The following is a 19,662-nucleotide window of genomic DNA, read 5'->3' as shown; positions in this document are numbered from 1 at the left end:
CAGATGCTCAGACACGCTTCCCTTGAAGAGGTGGGGCCCTTGAGTACGGGCCGGACTTAGTGATTCACCACCAGCAAAAGGAACATGGCGGGAGTGACAGCGTGTGGCTTCTGAGACCTCCTGGTCATCTCTTAGACCACTCACTCCGGCAAAGCCACTCGCTCTGCCGAGCCCCACGTGGCAAGGGACTGCGCCCTGTTGCCATCAGCTAGCACCGGACCGAGGCCTCCAGCCACCAGTGTGAGGGAGCGTGTGCGGGTGCCATCTTGGCAGCTGACCCTTCAGCCTCAGTAGAGCCTTCCACTGAGACCGCAGCCCCGGGCGCCATACTGGCGACAGTCTCCCCCGAGACCTGGAGCCAGAGTCACCCGGCTGAGCCACTGCCCACAGCAACTGCGGAGATAATAAACATTTGTTGCTTTAAGCTGCAACGTTACACCATGGCAGGTAACTCACACAGCAAACGTGAGGCCTTCCAGACAGCAGTTCCAAGCTGAGAACTTCTTTGAAATAGGACGATCAAAGAGCAAGAAGGGGAAGAGGTGACCCCGACAGGACTCAACGTACCCTTCAATGTCATCACTAATACTAATTGGGGTGCCTGGGTGGCTCAGTCAGTTAAGCATCCGGCTTTGGCTCAGGTCACGATCTCGCGGTCTGTGGGTTTGAGCCCCGCACCGGGCTCTGTGCTGATGGCTCAGACCCCGGAGCCTGCTTCGGATTCTGTGTCTCCCTCTCTCTCTCTCTCCCTCCCCCTGCTCACACTCTGTCTCTCTCTCAAAAATAAATAAACATTAAAACATTTTTTAAAAATAATGTTAATTATTAGGTCCCTCCAGTCTGCTCTCCCCCAAGCCGCCAGAGGCAGGGGGCTACGCTGAATCCGCTCACGACTTCCCGGGGAACTTCCCCAGCACGCGCCCTTCGCGCTTAGACTGCACTCCCAAGGAGCCACATCCTCCAGCCCGTACTGACCTCCCAGACCCCCACACCCCATTCTCCCTCCTCCCTGCCATCCACACCGGCCTCCTGCTTCCCCACAAAAGCCCCAAACTCATTCCCACCTCTGGGCCTCCCGCCCTGATGGCTCTTCTGTTCCCTCTTCCAGGACCGCTCCTCACCGGTCTGCCCCTCACCCCGCTCAGGGCTTTGCTCAGAGGCCCCTCGGCCACAGTACGTAGCGGTCAACGTCTGAAGAGCCCCCGTTCCCCGACGGCTTCCGACCCTCCAAGGCTCCACTGCTATCCACAGCTCTGACGTGCACGTGATATCACGGTGCACACTCGCTCCCTCAGTCTCCACTGCTCCCCGGCAGAAGATACACCCGACCGGGGCCAGGGCGGGTTCGGGTGGCTCAGGGCTACATCTCCCTTGCTTGGAGCAGCGCCCTGCACACAGTAGGCGCTCACCGAGCGTCTGCAGAACGAACGACACAGCTTCTCGATCCTGCCAAGAGCATGGCATCCAGGGAGCTGGGGACTCAGACTCAAACCGAACGAAGTTACAAACTCGAACTGGAACAGACCACGCTAATTTGTAGAGCCTCGAGCTAAACCCAAATATAAAAATGTTTCTCGGCTGCCGACCAAACCGAGGAGTTTTTTTCTTTTTTTTTTTTTTTTTAATGAGTTTGGCTCCAGGAATCTCTCCTCTATGTTCCTAAAGCTTGTCTCCCTCACTTCTTCCCTTCTCGGGCTTTGCATATTCGCCGTCATCACCAGCCATGGCTTTTCCTACACGGTTCCCTACTCCTTTGTTCTCCGCAGGGCATCGGGGTGTCGAACCTCTGGAGGGTCCCTCCTCTGCCTTTGACATGCGCCAGGCATTGCCCCAGGAAGCCGAAGTCCAGGGAAGTGATCTTCCTCCAGAGCATCTTAAAAATGGTACTGAGAATGGGTACAGGATGATGAGAAATCTCTGGAAAAAGACGGGTCGGCACAACAGCGTGAATGTACTTAATACCGCTAGACTACACCCTTTATTTAAAATATATACATATATATATTTTGTTACTGTTTACTTATCTTTGAGAGAAAGAGACAGAGCACGAACAGAGAAAGGGCAGGGAGAGAGGGAGACGCAGAATCCGAAGCAGGCTTTCAGGCTCTGAGCTGTCGGCACAGAGCCCAGCGTGGGGCTCGAACCCACAAACCTGAGCCGAAGTCGGACGCTTAACCGACGGAGCCACCCAGGTGCCCCTAGACTATACCCTTTAAATGGCTAAGTGGTAACTTTTATATCGTGTTTATTTCATACACAAAGGAAAAAAGACGTTAAAAAAAAATGGTGCTGGTCCCATGTGGCATTATCAAGTCCAAGAGCCTGAAAAATTTATACTTTGCGATGACGGTAGGACTGCACACGTTTTTCTGTGTTTCTCCGAGAGAGAGAGAGAGAGAACAGGTGGTAACAGCTCTGATTCCTGCCTGGTCAACAAACCAACTTCTCCTTCGTACGGGGACGCGGAAAACCATCAAAATCAGCCCGGTAACGCCACCCACAGAAATGTTTCACAAGCGTGCTTCTGGGACAGACAGGACACGGTTTGAAAATTTTTAGCTTCCTCTGCCGTCTGCACAATCAAAATAGAGCGAGGAGAAGCGGGTCATTGTATGAATGGGGCCCTGTGGCCAGTGGACCCAGACTTCTGCAGGGGAAGGGAAGGCGGGCTGAGCCCGAGGGGCCGCCCCCAGGACAGATGGAGACCAGTGAGACAGAAAATAAACAAACAGAAGCTTCCCAAACCTGGATAGAGGGTTTTCAGCGGGGACCATCCTCCCTCCGCAGTGCACACGGTGAGCCTCAGATGCATTTTTAATTGGGCCACGGTTTTCGGCTCCCAGGGCCTCGTTTGGGCTTGAGGAAGTGCTACATTTCATTATAATTTCCAAGTTGTCTGGTCCGACAGAGACATTGGCGCACGGCTGGTTCAAGTGGGGATTGGCTGTTTTGAAAAATAGGTGTAACCTGCCCCCCCCCCCCGCCAACAGTGTTCCTCCAGACCTCAAGCTGCTGGTGGGCCAGCTTCAGGCACCAGAGAGCAGACACAGGGGCGGCGGATAGGTCCGGTGACCAGAGGCACCGCCCGCAGCCCAACCTGTGGTCCCGGTCACTTCGCCAGCTCACCGGCGCACGGGGCCAGCCGGAGTTGGGGAGTCCCGGTCCGGCCCCAAACCAGGGGCTGGCCGTGGCGGGCAAATCTATCCCTGAGGTCTTGGCTGGCCCAGCTCAGGAGGGCGTGTGATGGAGGAAGAGGCCGGGACCTCCGCCCTCAGGCACATGAGCTTGCGGCGAGGAGGCCTCAGTGGGGGCGCAGGGCAGTGGAGGTCAGGGCAGGTCCCCTGCCGGCAAGGACGCGGACGAGAGCAATGGGGGCTGCAGAGCCAGCATCCTGCCCCCTCCCCCTCTCCCAGGCACCCCCGGGGGACCCTTGGCTGCTCTGTGGCCAGGTGGGTGTCAGCCTCCCCGCCCTCCCTAAGGCTGGCCAAGCCGGAGAGCAGAGAGCGGATAGCGGTGACCCTGGGGAAGAAGGGCTGGGCCGGCAGCTGAGTCAGCTCCCCCCAGGTCACCCGGAGAGCGGACCTCCCCACCCCACCCCACCCCATCTCTGCCCAGGGCCTGCCCCGCCCAGGCGAGGAGCCCGAGTGCCATCAGCCACCCCCCCCGACGGTGCCCGGGCGGCTGGGGGGCTGCGCCCCACCCGCCTGCAGAGCACCGCTCTCTGGACGCGGGTTATTTACAGAGCCGGCTGCTATTTTAAATCCTTGGCGTGTTTAGGAAGCCCGGGCTGCGAGGGCGGTGCAGGCAGAGCCCGAGGGGATGGGGGTGAGGGGACAGCTCCGGCTGGGGGTCTGGGGCCTGATGCCATTTGAACAGGGGACCAATTAATCCCTACGGGGGCGTGGGGGGGGGGGTGGCTCGTCCTGTGCAAAAGCAGCTGACCTCCCCAGCGAACCAGCCACACAGGGGGCTCCTCAGGGGTGACCAGGCTGGTCCCCTCCCCCCGGCAGGGACAGCTGCAGGCCGCCCCTGGCCTCCCGGCCTAGAGCAGGGGCGAGCCACTTGACCTTGGAGGGCTGGTCTCCTCTGGGATTTTACGGTTGGGGGCCTGGTTTTCCCAGCCATGGTGTCTCAGAGAGAGGGCAGCCCAGAGGACGCTGAGTGGCCACAAAGGCTTGGCTGTTCTCCCATGTGCCTTGCTGGGCTGGGGAGGAGTGGAGGGGGGGGGGGGTGCTGCTGTGGGGGCACAGGCGGGGTGGGGGTGGAGGAGGAGGAAGCTGAAGGAGCCAGGGAGCAGGGAGGACGTTTGGAGAAGGTTTCCTGAGGAAAGGGGTGGGGAGAGACACAGAGGACACAGAGATAGAGAGACAGACACAGAAGGAGACACAGAGACACAGAAAGAAACAGACACAGAGATAGAGAGACAGAGACAGAGACATATAGACAGAGACACAGAGGGACACAGAGACAAAGAGAGAGACAGAGATAGAGAGACAGACACAAAGAGACACAGAAACAGAGAGACAGAGACAGAGAGAGACACAGAGAAACACAGAGACACTCAGTGGAGAGAGAGAAGCCGGAAGACAAAGACAGAGACCCAGGCCGCGAGACAGACAAAGAGAAGCGGAGAAGGCGCACACCGCAGCCGCGGGAGAAGGTGCTGGAAGGCCGACGTGTGTGTGGCGAGGCTCAAGTTCAAACAGGAGGGGAAGAGGTGGTTTGACGACCAAAGTCATTGAAAAGTTTTGGCACATCTGCCCGAGGCTCCTGGCCGCGGGCCCGGCTCCGCGCTGAACTCAAACAAACCCCTGTAGCAGCCATCTGCTTGATTTTAAAATAAATCAAACAGTCTGCTGAGCCGGGTGATCGAGTTTCCATCTGTGCCGCCGCCCGCTCGCCGGCTTGGAGCCGCGCTGGCCTCTCCCAGCCAAGCCTCCTGGCAACGTGTGGGCCGGTGATTCCTCCAGGAGCAGGGAAACCGGACCCCCGCCCGCCCGGCCCTAACTGAAACCAAGTGCTATGTTCACAGCCACCCACTGGAAAGGGGGACCGAGAGGCGCTCCCAACGCCCAGCCGCGGGGTCACGCTGCGTGGCTTCGCCCACGGGGAAGGCCTGTGGGGACGGGCCGAGGGGGCGACGGCCCCACGCCGGGCCGGAACACGCAGGCCGGGCGGCCCGGGCCCCACCTGGAGCACCGAACACAGCGGCAGGGATGCCCCTCCCTCAGGCGGGGGCCACCCTGGCAAGTGCGGCCCGCCTGTCCCCAGGTCAACTCCTGCCGGGGCCGCAGGGCCGGGACGCCAGCGGGGCCCGGGCCCAGGCCAGAAACAAAGAATGAGAAACACCAGCTGGGCAGGCCTCAGTGATCCCATCTGTTCAATGGGCATCAGGCAGGCCCCTTGGTGGCCCTGGGGGAGCAAGCATGGGGGCCGGTGATCCCCAGGCACCCGGGGCAATTTAGGAAAACACAGGAAGGAAAGAAACAACGGACGGCAGGACAAGACGCCTCCTGGGGAGCCCCCCATCTCACTCAGAAGGACAGAGACGGTGACCGGGGCCCCGGCTGCCGGCTGAGCAGCCTGGGGTCTCTATCCCCAGCCGGATGCCTCTGTCCCACCACGCAGGCCGCCCTCTGACCCTGCCAGACGTTCCCTGAGGCAGGCACTGGGTCCCAGGAGGGAGGTGTGGGGGTGAGCAGACACTCCAATCTTACCCCTGATCCCATGATCCACGGCACCCCTGGAGGGGCGGGGTGGTGGGGGAGCACACAGGTCTGAACACCTGCCACCTCTCCCACAAGGCGCTATGCTGCCTCTGAGCCTGGGATTCCCGTCCCCTCCGCCAAACCCAGAGGGAGGCGGAGTGCACGGCCCTTCCAAGGGGTGACCAGTTTCTTGCACCCAGAAGCTGCCTCTGGATGGCCTCGCCCGGAAACACAGACGAGGCACCGCCTCGCCAGGCACGCTCTCCCCCTTCCCACCTCCCGGCTTCGCCGACAGCCCGTGCGAGGCTCCCGCCACACTTCGCCCCCTCCTGGCCACCTGTCAGGTTGGGGCCTCCTCACCCCCATTTTCCAGACGGGAAGACTGAGGCAGAGAGGGGTAGAGTCAGTTGTTCAAGTTGCCCCAGGACAGCAGTGGGGCAGCCAAGGCCCCGATCAGACCGGCCCCCCCCCCTCGACCGCCACGCCGTCAACCACCGTGCCCCCCTGCCTCCCGGAGCGCCACCTACGCATCAACCCGATCAGCCTTTGTCGGGACCCACGCAGAGGTCAGGCACGCCTCTTCCCGTAGGCCGCCTCGCTTGTTCCCCAAGAAAACCCACAGCCAGGCAGCCAGCAAGAGGCGGGAGAGGGACGCTGAAAAGCGCCCACGCTGGCCCACGCTGGGCCTGCACAGAAGCCAGGCCTGGGCCCGGCGGGGAGGGCGCGCGCGGGAGGGGAAGGGGCCGCCCTGCTGTGGCCACAGGGTCTGCTCCGAGGGTCACCCTGCCCTCCTCCTCCCGCCCACCCCCGCCCCGCCCCCGTCCTCCTGCCACAGCCCCCAGGATCCCCCTCAGCCACTCAACAAACGTTTCCTGCAGCCCCACTATGTGCCGCCCGCTGTCATCCCACGGGGCCGCACGGAAGATGCTCTCATCTCCTGGCGCGGGCGCAGGCCGCCAGAGGGAAGGTGCCAGGGCCGCGGGGGGAGGGGAAGGCCCGACGGAAGGGTGCCCCAGGCCTGCCGTTACCGCGCTCCCCAAACCGGGTGGGTCACAGATCCCCTTTCTCAGTTGGCAGGGGTCCTACTGAGCCTGCGGGGGGGCCCCGCGCCTTCCGAGGGCGGATCCTTCCTGCCTTTGCTGGCTTCTGGTGACTGCCAGCCATGCTCGGGGATCGTGGCTTGTAGCTGCCATATTCCCATCCCTGCGTCCGTCCTCACGTGGCCTGTGTGTGTGTGTGTGTGTGTGTGTGTGCGCGTGCGTGTGTCCCTCTCCCTGCGGGGACAGCAGGCGGTGGCCTCACCGTAACTTGATTCCATCTGCAAAGCCCTCGTTTCCAAATAAGGCCGCACTCGCGGGATCGGCATATGTGAGCGAGGGGGACACGGCACCCCGTACGCTCGGCTCCCACACGGTGCCGCCGCCCGAGCAGATCCCGCCGGGGGAGGAGAAGCCGCTCCTGTGGACACGGGCCCGACGGACATTCCAGTCACCGAACCCGATACTCGCATGATGTCAATCTTTCTTCTGTCTCTGGACTGCGAACAGCCAGCCCCTATTATGGGATACCGTGTACCCGGAGGGAGGCTGCCGGTGCCGGCTCCCAGTCTGGCAGGAGACGCCCGGGGACGGCCTCCACCCTCCACCCTCCACCTCGCTCACCGGCGCTCGCTCGCCCCCTCTCCCTCCCTCCCGGAACCGGGCACAGAAAATCTGGGTGGGGACGACCCAGGCCTCCGTTCCCACACAACTGACTCAGTGCAGCCCGCTGACCTCCGCCCTCCGAGCCCGTGGGCGCGGGCCGCCCACAGGCACCTGCCCCCTACGCCCTGCCCCAGGCTGAGGGGGTCCTCGGAGGCACTCAGCTCCCGCGAGAACCCCAGCGCAGAGTCTGGGCCCGGAAGATGGCCTTCGAGGTCACGGGGTCCCCTCAGGGGGGCTCCTGAGGGTGTGAGCTCGGGCTCCCCGGGGCCGGGGACATGTTCCTTACACGGCACGCACGGCAGGGCACTCAGGCGGTGGCAGAGATGCGGGCGGCGGCCGCCGGGGTCCGGGCACCGCTATTCTGTGACAGCGGGAGACGTGCTCTAGACGCCCGACGGGAAACGTCCAGCGTGCGTGCACTGCCGAGATCCTCCGCTGTCACCTGGGAGCGGGTGGGCGTCCCGGCACGAGGTCTGGGGGGGGCAGCTAGCTTGCCGGAGCGGCCACGGGCAGGCCCCGCGGGCCGGGTGGCTTCAACACCCCTTCCGGAGGCTGCGGGTCCGAGACCCCGGCGGGGGGCAGGGCGGCTTTCTCCCGAGGCCTCTCCCCGTGTCCTCACACGGCCCCTCCCCCGGACCTGGGTCCCAACCGCTCACAAGGACACCGGTCACGCTCACGCTGGGCCAGGGCCCACCCTAATGGCCTCGTTTTAACTGAATCCCGTCTTCAAAGGCCCGGCGTCCACACACGGTCACATTCGGAGGTGCTGGCGGTTGGGGCAATTCGGGGGACACGACCCAGCCCACGTCAGGCATCCGCCACCAAATGGAAGCCATGTGACGGGTCGCGTCTCAAGGGGCACCGGCGGCACAGAAGCTTTCGGCTCCCCGTGGCCACGGGACCCGAGAGTCCAAAGGTCTCATCAGGTGCCGGGAAGGAGCCCCCGGAATGCTCTACCCCAAGTGGCAGCACGGAAACCGGGGAAACGGCCCGGGGCCAGCGCCCGGCTGCAGCTCGCGGGAGCTGTGGGGCCTTGGACAGGCCACCCCATGCCTGCCTGGTGGGTCCCCAGTAGAGAGGCCGGGCCCCCTGGTCTCACCAGGGGAGGCTGGTAATAACCGAGCTCCAAGCAGAGTCACGCGTGGTCACCCGCAGGGGGCTTGCAAAGCAGGCCCCTCCGGACCCTCCAGCCGCCAGGAGAGCCGCGAAGGTGCACCCCGTCTCCCAGATGCCGGAAGCAGGGCCCAGACCCGTCCCAGCTCGGGAGCGGCAAAAGCGCCTCCCTCACGTTTAGGACGACGGGCTGGGGACAGTGTCACAGGTGGGAGGGCGGGCCCCTCACCTCCTGAACACAGACGCGTCATTGGCGTCGCACGTCCTCCTCCAGCCCCGACGCGCGGACGTGCTTCCTCACGGCTGCCCCCAAGGCACAGATGCGACTTTGTGACCTGCGTCTTTCTACTCAGCGTTAGGTCCCAGCACGGAGCTGATGGGCCGGAGGGGCCTCCACGGCGGTCTGTCACCGCCTCGTCCTATTCCGCTCACGGGGCACACGGTAGTTCTCCCTAACCATGTCGTGCCGGTGGACGTTTGGAGCTGTCCCCGTGATGACAAATAGAGCAAAGAACACCTCTGCGCGCCTGGTCGCTTTCCTTTCTTGCAAGTTACTTCCTTAGGATGGGTTTTCAGAAACGAGATTGCAGGTCGAACCGTGAAGGGCTGGAAAAGCCCTGGGCGCATGTGGACGAGCGGTTTGGGGAGAGAACGTATGACACAGATTCGTGCTGTCACTCCCAGGGGGAATGAGCCATACTGATGCAACATCACCAGCACCAGAGCTTACTGCTTTTCCGGTATTTTAACAGTTTTCATGGAAACGCTTCTCTCTATGCTTATTATTTGCCTTCTTTCTCCCTTGAACTACTTGTCCAAATTCCTTTTTTTTTTTATATTTTTTTACAGCAACCCTGGAAGCTGGAAAGTTCAGAACCAGCTTCTGGTGGCCAACTGGTTCAGGACACCAATGGGTCACTCTTTGTGCCTGGTACCCGACCAGGGGTGAGGAACAGCCTCTCCCAGGGGCCCTCCCAGCCTCAGCTGCCTCCACCGCAGGGGCAGGCCCCGCAGGCAACGTCTGGGCTGCCTGCCTGGGGCTCCTCGTCCCTGCCTCAGGTCACGTGCTATGGCTGAGCCCATGTGGCTCAGATATAAGGTTGCAGAATGTGGGCCAAGCAGCCGAAGGGACACCGCTTTGCCTTGCGTGACCCGTGGGCTGGCCGTGGAGAAGCAGGTGCTGTTGAAGCTGTTCCTGGGACTCTGGGTTGCCCTAGAGGCCATCTCATCTCCCTAATTTGGGGCGGGCGAAGGTACTGGGGGAGACGATGGGAGGGGGCAGATGTCAAGGGGGATACGTGCCAGCTGGAGCCCTAGAGAGACTCAGAAAAAGGCAGGGACAGAACACAGACCCTGGGCTTCCTTTACACTCAGAATAACCGGGTGCGGGCAGAAGGCAGAGAAGTCAGGCACCCACAGCCACGTGGCAAGGCGCTGCGGTTAAAAACGGGGCCGTTGGAGGGGCGCCTGGGGGGTGGCTCAGTCGGTTGAGCGTCCAACTTGGCTCAGGTCGCAATCTCAGTTTGTGAGTTCCAGCCCTGAGTCGGGCTCTGTGCTCACAGCTCAGAGCCTGGAGCCTGCTTCGGATTCTGCGTCTCCCTCTCTTTCTGACCCTCCCCCCCTTTCACGCTCTGTCTCCCTCTCTCAAAAATAAACGTTAAAAAAAAAAGAGATCATTGATAACGATTAAAAAAATAATAAACAAATAAGACATTGGTGGTCTTGGGACAAATCCTGGTGTTGTCCTGACCAGCTGTGACACCTGGGGCAGGTTCCCTAATCCCCTGGGGCCTAAGTTTCCTCATCTGTAAAATGGGCTCATAGCGCCTATCATACACGGTTGTCATCAGAGTTAATGGGGCCAGGGTGTGGGCAGCTCAGCGGGCCCGGGCCACGGTTAGCGCCCGGACGACACAAACTTTGGACGTGCGCTGACACACAGAGCCAGCCCCCACCCCACCCTGCCGGTCTGCCACCCACCGGCTGAGCCAAGAACACATGTTACATTTTTAAAGGAGTATTTGTTAAATAAATAAGTAAATAAATAAATCAATAAGAAGAATACAGGGCAGAAACCCAGAGACCGGCCCACAAAGGCTGAAATATTTACCGGCTGGTCTTTGAAGAGGCAGCTTGCCGACTCGGGGCCTGGGGACCCCAGAGATGCCCGTGGAATCATCTGAAAGGGGACGGGTGGCGTGTGGGGCAAAGACCCAAAGGAGCGAGGAGAGAAGACAGCAAGAGGTCGGTGGGCGAGGGAAGGGCTGCCTTTAAGGACCGGTGTCTCAGAGAAAGCTCCGGGCCCGGGAGCAGGCCTCGTGGGGGCACCGGCCCGCTGGTCCTTCCCCGGGGCACAGGAGCACCTGCTGAGACGCTGCGGGACGAGGCCCCAGCCACGGGGCGTGGTCCCTCGCCCCCGGAGCTCAAGAACCCAGATCCGGAAGGAATACTGAGAGGCCCCGGGGAAACTGAGGCAAGACAGCATGAATCACCCAAGGTCTCTGGCGAGTCAAGGGTCCCAACTCCCCAGCCGGTGCTCCATCCTGTACGTGGTGCTTTACGGCTCTGCGGAAAGGGGGGCCTGGGAACGATCCTCAGGTCCTCGGGGACCCCCGCCGGGGCACGACTGGCCGCTCCCGGCTGGGCCGCCGGCCCCAGGGGACGGGGCCTCCTCTGTCTTGCTCGCCGCCATCATCGGGGGCCCGGCCCACGCCCGGGGCTCGGCACGGATCTGCCAAAGGACCGAGTGGCTGAGGCTGGCCGGCGGCACCCACCCACCCGGCGAGCCGCAGACGGACCGGACCCGGGCCCTGAACACCCTGCCTGCAGAGGGTCTCCCGGGAGAGGCCCGCGCGTGGCTCCTGGCTGAGGGGGCAAGGCCTCGGCCGCGGGGAGGACGGTGCCCTCAGCTGGGGGGGGGGGGGGGGGGGGCGGCCCCTCGTTCTGCCTCCTTGAACGTGAGAACGGGAGGAAGAGAAGACAGCGGCTCGGGGACGTGAGCGGCCCCCAGCCGCCAGCCCGTCCCCGTCCCCGCGAGCCCCGCGCCGGACCCTGCCAGGAGCCGGGGCCAGCGGCAGGCCTGGAGAATAAACATGTCACCGCGAGGCCAGCCCGCCGGACCGCTGGAGCCGAGAGCCGCCGGAGGCAGTAAACAGTCTCTCCGCTCTTGGCCGCGGCCCCGGGCCCACCTCTCTGCGCCGGGAATTAGCGCGGGGCCTGCCATAAAGAAAGGGCAGGCCGGGGCGGGGGCGTCGCGGGAGGGGGCGCTGGGCCCGCAGGCAGGCTGGGCTGGCGGGGGGCCAGCACGTCCACCCTCGAGGCCTGGAGGAGGCAGCGGGAGATTGTGAATGAACGGGCCCCGGGGAGGGCGCCAGGAGTCCCTGTCGCCTGCAGAAGGGCGGGCAGAGGGCGGGGGAGGGGGAGAGCCTTTCTCTACCCCTCCCCCCCCCCCCAGATGCTTTCCTGGGGCCTCCAGCTGGTCACACAAGCCCCAGGGAGTCGCCCCTGTGTCTCTGCCCCCCGGGAAGGCCCCTGTTGCTGGTTCACATCAGGCTGAAAACCTGCTGCCTTCGTGTTCGTTGCACCTTCCAGAATCACAAGGCTCCTCATACGGCGAATCTAGCCATGTCACTCCCAGCTGAAACCCTTCCGTGGGGCCCCCAGCCCCCCAGCCCTTTGTATCTTGGGTGTTTCCAGCCCTGCCTGCCTCGTCTATAGACACAGCCTCCCTCCCCACCATGGGCCTCTCTCCTGCCTCAGGGCCTTTGCACTCCCTGGGAGCTCTTTTCCTGGAATGCTCTTGCGCCCCCTCCAACACCTGGTCCGCTTCCCCTGTTGGTCAGCCCTTGGATCAGCAGTCCCTTCCTCCAGGAAGCCTTCCAGATGTCTCCATGAAGTTAAAGGCCTCCATCCCCCACTTTCCAGGTACCGCGTTCCTCTCCTTCTGAGCCCTCACCCCAGCCGCAAGCTTAACTCTTGGTGTGGTTCCGTGACTCACACTGTCTCTCTCCCCGCGAAGGGGAGCTCTGTGAGGGAGAGGCGGCGTCTGCTTCTGGGAACCACTTGGTTGCCAGACGTTAACCGGGCACAACAGGTACTTGCCGAATGAACGAATCAGTGGGTGCAGGCGACCTGGCGCTCGGTTCAGGTCCCCTCCCGGGCTGTGCGGCCTCCACGGGCGAGTCCCTGCCCCCCTCCCCTCAGGGCTCGCAGGGACACCCCACCGCTGACAAGAGGTCACTACGGGCTGCCCAAGCAGGGCGGGCAGTGAGCAGGGGCCGTGAGGGCTGCCGCTCCCCCCCACCACAGAACGTCAGGACGGTGGGCACGAACGGGCTGGAAGAATCCGAAGGAAGAGAGAAAGAAGCAAGGCCATGAAGCCTGAGCGGGGAGCAGCGGGCCAAACACGGGCCCCTGCTGTGCAGCCTTGGGCCAGCGGTCGGACCTCTCTGGTGTGGGGGGCAAGGGGGCAGGCCTGGTGTCTGTGGCAGGGGAGTTGGGGCTGCGGGACCCCGTTCCGCTGCCCACAGTGGTCATCCTGAACGCGGTACCAGGAAGAGCGCAGGGGTGGGGGCTCCTGGGGAGGAGGTGGGGGCTCGGCGAGAGGCCCAAAGCCAGATGTGAGCTCAGGTGCCCCAGAGGACCCGCTCCCAGAGGAAAGGACGGGACCCAAGGCGTGAGCCTCTGGGGAGAAATCCTCGGTGGGGTCGGGAGCCAAGGCCCCAGGAGCCCGGGGTAGAGGAGAAAGAGCCGACAGGAGGGGGCACGGCCAGGAGCCTGTGGCCTGTCACCAGGGGGGCGGCCGGACGAGGCATGACTCGGCCTCCCGCTCCCCCCAGGCCGGGCCCGGCCCCACGTGCAGCACATCTGGGCTCCAAGGAGGGCGCCCAGGTGAAAACAGACACCCAAGGATTCTTCCAAGAGGTCCCTGCCGCGAGGGACCCTGGAGCCCCACGTGGGAAGATAAACGTGGCCCACAGGGACAAACACTGCTGGTGACAAAGATGAGACCCAAGTATATCCGAAGGTGGAAGGAAAGGGAGGAAGAGAGTGACAACGTGTCAGGGAGCAGGCAGGGGAGCAGGTGGGATTGTCCTCAAACGGCAGAGAACACGGTGACAGTCCTGGCTATTTTTATTTAGGAGAAAAGAGAGCAGGGCGAAGTCAGAGAGAGCAGGCGGCCACGTCTTCCGGCCTGGAAGTCTGTCTCCGGGCCCGGCCTGTCCCACCCCACAGTGCCCAACCGTGCTGCCCCCACATCTGGGCTCGGACCTGTGCAGTAGTCTCCCCCAACCCCCGCTCTCTCGGCTACCAGCCTCCGGATGCCACCCTGGCCTCCACACGGGGGTCAGCTCTGTCTGCGGTCACGTCGCACTCCTGCTCGCAAACGTTCCCTGCTGCCCGTGGCTAAGCGGGCGACGTATGCCCTCCGAACAGAACGTGCCCGATGGATCCTTTTTGGATCCGGAGCTCCCACACTTAGACTTCAGAGAGAAAACAAAGGGCAGAGGCGCGACCTCTGAGTCCCCGCCCCCAACGCTTTTTGACGGACAAGGAAACACCGCGTATTTACGCAGAAACGGAGGAGGAGAGTCTTGGCGAACAAGCCAGCCTCTCCTTGCCTGGGAGAGAATACACACGGCGGGGACTCTCGGGGAGGGGGTCCACGGCGCGTCTCCCTCCCTCGCGTCTTGGTCAGAACGACGGGCCAGGCATTCACGCTCTGCTCCGCGCGAGCCCCACGGGGGACAGAAGGCACCCCCCGCCCCAGCTCACACTTTGCCAACGCAGAGAAGGCCTGGCCAGGAAGGCGGGGCGGGGGCCCGGGGAGCCAGGAGCTGGGGGGGCGGGGCGGGGGGGCGTTGGGAGGTGAGGGAGGGGTCTCTGCAGTGCTCCTCAGAATCAAACGGTGGCGTCCAGGGTTGACCAGGGGAAAAGGCGCACGGCACCTCTAAAGTCGCCAGGGTCTCCCCACGGGGGAAGCAGCTGGCGCTCTCCCCAGGACAAGCCTCCGGCCGCAGGACTCCGGGCCACCTCCTTCCCGGCTACCCCATCGGCCACCGCCAGGCGCACCTGCCCACGCTCTGCTCACTCGCTTCTCTTGTGCCCGTCTCCTTGGCCGCAAGGTCGGCTCCCAGCAGGCAGAGGCCCCGGCGTGTGTTGTCCACGGCCACGGGCACCCCTGCCCGGTCCCGGGTGGGAGCCTGCCCCCAGCGGGCGCTTGGAAGACGTGCGCACTTGGCCAGCTGGGCACCCAGCCCTTCATCCAGCCGGCAGACGCAGGGCCCCCTCCCCTAGTACATCGAGGGACACAAGGGCTCCTCCCCCGGGCGCTCTGTGGCCCTGAGGCCCCCCTCCCCCAACAGGGTGACAGCAGAGAGGAGGGACAAAGAGGGCTGGAGGCCACAGGCCCAGGCAGGTGGGGCTCCTGATCCCGCCTCCTCCCCCCCCCACCTCTCCACTCTCAACCAGGCAGCAAGGACCCCGAGGGCCACAGCCGGGTGCCCCAGGCAGCCGCGGCCCGTGAGGCCCCCCCCAACCACAAGGGTGCCCTGGGCGGCAAGAACTGAGGTCTCCTTACAGAAAACACACTCGGCTGGGTGGTTTGCCGTGGACCCTGCGTTGAGAAGCAGCCCCGTACGCTCATCACACATCGGAGGCGTGGCCGAGCCACGTGTGAACAGGCTCGCGCTGACCGCTGCTCCGCTCACGACAGCCCGGCTCCCGCTGCAAAGCTCAGGGCCAGCCCCGGGCCGGCCGTGCGGTCCGCGCCCACCCCGGTCCCTCCCGGCCTCGGGCTCTCGGCCGTGCCGTGGTCGGGGCCCTCAGGACGTTCCCGCTGTCCGCCCAGGAGACAGGAGCACCCAGGGAAGGGGCCCGCTCCAAGGTGACGCGGAAGCTCGATCCTGAGAGAACTGCCAGTGACCCGGCGTAGGGAGGAGTTTACTTTAGCGCCGAGGACGGGCTGACTCTCTCGTGACCGTCGGGGGCTCCCTTTACCCAACCTGTGGGACCGCGCTTGGAGGTGCTGACCTCTTTGGGGTTTTGGGCCCCAAACCAGGATACAGATGTGGGGTTTTGAAGCTAGAGAGCCCGGCCCGCCCGGCCCCGCCCCTCCCCGCCCCACGTGTGTTCCCACATTCTTTACCCCGGATGCCGACCCCGGCCCAGCCCTCGTTCCGCCGTCCTGGAATCGTCCGTCCGTCCGTCCAGCTCTCCCACCGGGCTCTGCGCCCCTTGGGACCAGCCCCTGGTCCTTCCTGCGTCTGGCACACAGTCGGTGCTCAATCGGTGGTCGATCCATGGAAGAATCACATCCAGTCCCTCCTCTGATCCCTCGGGAAGCAGGCTGCTGGCCCGAGGACACCAGACGGCCCGGGGGCTCCCGTCCTGGGGTGCTGGGACCCCTGACAACAGTGTGGCCCGCCCCAAGGCTTGTGGCCGGTCCGCAAGTGCTGCGGTCCCACAGTCCCTCTCAGCAGCGCTGGGGAGAAACCCAAGCACAGGGTGACCTTCAAATTCGGTTAAAAATGGATTTTTCCGATCTTAATAAAGACCCACTTAGCTTCTGAATGCGGGGATGCATCCCGTCTAGACTCGCGGCCTCCGGGAGTCCCTCCCGGGGCCACCGGGGGCATTTGTGCAGGACGGTAACAGGCTGCTGGATGGATTCACGGAGCTGCTTGAGGCCCGGGCAGGCCTGGCTGCCAGCAACCGGGGAAGAACGGAGCAAATACGAGGGAGTGTCCGACGCCCCCTGGCACGGGTGGGGGGACAATGGGCACACGGGGGGCCACCCTCTCCTTCTCTAAGATTTAAGAAGGAACACGCTCACCGCAGTCAAGCAGTGCAGGGGTCTGTGAACAGCAGGCCGATCATTTTCCTTGCTCTGTCACCCAACCCTGGCAGCCGCCTGGGCTTACGATCAGATGTGACTCCTTCCCCATGTTTCATTTTTTCAACTTTTTTTAAAGTGATTATTTATTTTTGAGAGAGAGAGAGAGAGACAGCATGAGCATGGGAGGGGCAGAGAGAGAGAGAGAGAGAGACACAGAATCCGAAGCAGGCTCCAGGCTCCGAGCTGTCAGCCCAGAGCCCGACGCGGGGCTCGAACTCACGGACCGCGAGATCATGACCCGAGCCGAAGTCAGACGCTCAACCGACGGAGCCCCCCAGGCGCCCACCACCTTGCCCCCGACGTTTCTACATTGTGGAAAAATCCAGGAGAGGACCTTCTCTCCCAGTCACGGAAACCGAGATTCTCCAGTACCCCGGGCTTTCTGTAATTCAAGGGCATCTACCGCGTTGAGGCAATCACAGCACCCATCCCGAAACCCTTCCCCAGAGCCCCCACAGCCCAAACTTCTGGAAACCAAAAGTTTTCTGAGCTCGTTTGGCGGTGAAACCTGCCTGGCCTGGGGGCTATTTGTAGTCTCAGCTTTTTGCACACTGGGTGTGACTATTCACATGTTTTGCACAAGTACCCTGTGCAGCCCAGGCGCCACTGGGCGTTAGGTGAAATACAGCCTCTGCACCAAAGACGCTGGCCACCAGCTGAAAAATTCCCAAGCGTCTCTGGCCCCAAAAGCATCCAACAAGGGCCTACGGACCAGAAGTGACCGGAAAGCAGCTGCTAACCCTTAAAACAGGGCACAGTCTCGATGCCTCCACCTTTCCGTGACGCTCAGGGTGCCACAGGGCCTTGGGACGTGCTGAAAGTTCTCCGTCTCGGAGAAATGCACGGGGTTATGCTGCAATGGACATCTTGACTCTCCTTCTCTCTCTCTCTCTCTCTCTCTCTCTCTCTCACACACACACACACACACACACACACACACACAAGCCTTGTTTTCTACAGCGAAGATTAGCAGTACGTACCCTGAATGCTGGCGAAAATGCGAGGCAGATGAAGATGGCTATGTGCCAGGTGGCAATGTTCCAAGACTCGGAAATTGCAGAACTGTCTCCAAGTCCCGGGTCTGCAGGCCATCAGCTGTGTGACTCAGGGCACGTGACATAACCTCTCTGGGCCTTGGGAAACTGCGAAGCCGTGAGGCCACATGCAGCTCTCCCTTCTCGGCCACCACCCCTGCCCAGGCCAGGACCCCGGCCGCCGTCTCCCAGCGGTCTCTGCCTGTCTCCTTCCTTCCAGCTCGCCTGCCCGACACCACACAGAAAAATTCCCTTAAACCCGCTTCGGTTAGGTCGCCCTCAACCCTTGCTTCAAACACACAATGGCTTTTTATTGCCCCAGTGAATGGAGCCCAACCTCCTTTGTTGGTTTAAGGAAGAAAAATCTTATATTAAAAATAATAAATCACCTGGAATTCTGTCAACCTAAGGCGGCCGACCTCCCCCGCTTGTCCACACAGGCACACGCAGAGGCACACGGCTGTGATCACGGGGGGGTGGGGGGGGATGGGGGGGGATGGGGGGGCACATCTGCATCCCACTTCCCACTCGTCATGTCATTCCTGTTTTTCCCGTGCCGAGAAAGAGCCTCCACATTTACCTGAGAGCTGCTGGTCCCACCATCGGCCCCAGCAGAGCGATGGATGTCCTGAACTCTCAGAATCTCATGTCGCAGGGTGTCTTAGCAAGCAGTTCCCGAAGTGCATGATGCAGAATAGCAATCTGTCCTCTACCCGGAGGGTCAGAGCGAACGTCGGAGCGTGAAAGGCACTGATAAGTCCTGCCGCGCACAACCCAGCACAGATTCCTATAACCTGTTCCCAAACACACGTGAGCAAGGAGGAGAAGTCATCCCAACACCCGAGTCATCAGTGTCCCTTGGCACACACCCGGGGGCAGGCTAACCGTCCGAGGCCACCCCGGACGCGTCCAGAGTCCTCTCCTGCCCAGAAACCTTCCCAAATGTCCCCCAGCGATCTCCCTGGTAACTGATTTGAATCCTGAGCCTGGTACTCGTGCTCAACAGGGACTTCTCTCCTTTCACCTCTCGGAAAAAGTTCCCTGCGGTTACTGCCGCAGGCAGAGCTGGAGGAGACGGCCTCAGACCAGCCCCCGACCAGCTGGCGGGGTGAGGTCAGGCGACTGTTCCCTTCTGGGAGCCCCGGTTTTCTGGGAGACGGAGAAGCCAGCGGCTGGGCACCGACGTGTTATGATTCTAGCCTGTCTGGGTTTTCGGCTCACGGCCGCGGCAGCGACCGACGGGGTTACCGTGTCCAGGAAGGGCAGCGACGAGCAGCCCTGACTTTTCTTCCTGGAGCCAGTCATGACGTGGAGTCAGAGGGGCCAGACGGAGAGCCCAGGACTTCTGTGTGCGCCCCGGCGGACGGGTCCTGGGCAGGGCCGGGGCCCCGGGACTTCACTTCCTCCCCATAAAATGAAACAGCCTCACAGACACACAGGCACAAACACGCACACGGACATACAAACACACGGACACAAAGGGGCACAGAGAAAGACAGACCGACGCAGAAGCAGATACGATACGGAGACGCGCACACACACACACACACACACACACACACGCACGCACGCACGCAGAGGCACGTGTCCAAGTGCGTGTAAGACTGGCGAAATCTGAACGAGGCCGGCGGATTGTGTCGAGGTCGACATCCCGGTTGTGACCTCGGACCGCGGTTATGCGAGATACCGCCACTGGGGGAAATTAGGGGAGGGGCACCCAAGGTCTGTTACCTCTCACAACTACGTGTCAATCTACAATCATCTCAAAATAAGGTTGTTGTTGTTTGTTTTAATTTTTAGGAAATACCGCCTTCCCCCATCCTTTTTTTTTTTAATGTTTATATATTTTAGAGACAGAGCACGAGCAGGGGAGGGGCAGAGCGAGAGGCAGACACGGAATCCGAAGCAGGCTCCAGGCTGTGAGCCGTCAGCACAGAGCCCGACGCGGGGCTCGAACCCACGGACCGTGAGATCGTGACCTGAGCCCAAGTCAGATGCTTAACCGACTGAGCCTCCCAGGCGCCCCTAAGTCTTCTGTTTTTGTTTTCAATGAAGCCGGCCAACTAACACCTGTAGCATGGGGACGTCACACGTACTCAACAGGACGGTGTATTTATCATTCCCTCTGGGACGCCCAACCGTATAGCAGGTGTTCAATAAATCAACCCTGAAGAACAGGATCGACAGAAGAACGTGGAGAACACAGG

General features: G+C 62.3%; 1 protein-coding gene across 1 annotated transcript in view; it reads right to left on the bottom strand.

Annotated features, from left to right (window-relative positions):
* Positions 1-824: 824 nt before the first annotated feature.
* LOC122207762 overlaps positions 825-19,662 on the bottom strand; it is a 39,225-nt gene continuing 20,387 nt past the window's right edge. Inside the window, exon 3 of the mRNA XM_042917933.1 lies at positions 825-1,917. Coding sequence (XP_042773867.1) covers positions 1,660-1,917 — 258 coding nt within the window. The 3' untranslated portion in view covers positions 825-1,659. The remainder of the gene's footprint in view (positions 1,918-19,662) is intronic.

Source organism: Panthera leo, chromosome E2 (genome assembly GCF_018350215.1).
Source record: "Panthera leo isolate Ple1 chromosome E2, P.leo_Ple1_pat1.1, whole genome shotgun sequence".
NCBI lineage: Eukaryota > Metazoa > Chordata > Mammalia > Carnivora > Felidae > Panthera > Panthera leo.
The sequence above is the reverse complement of the archived record's forward strand: the minus strand, read 5'-3'. Positions and strand labels throughout refer to the sequence as shown.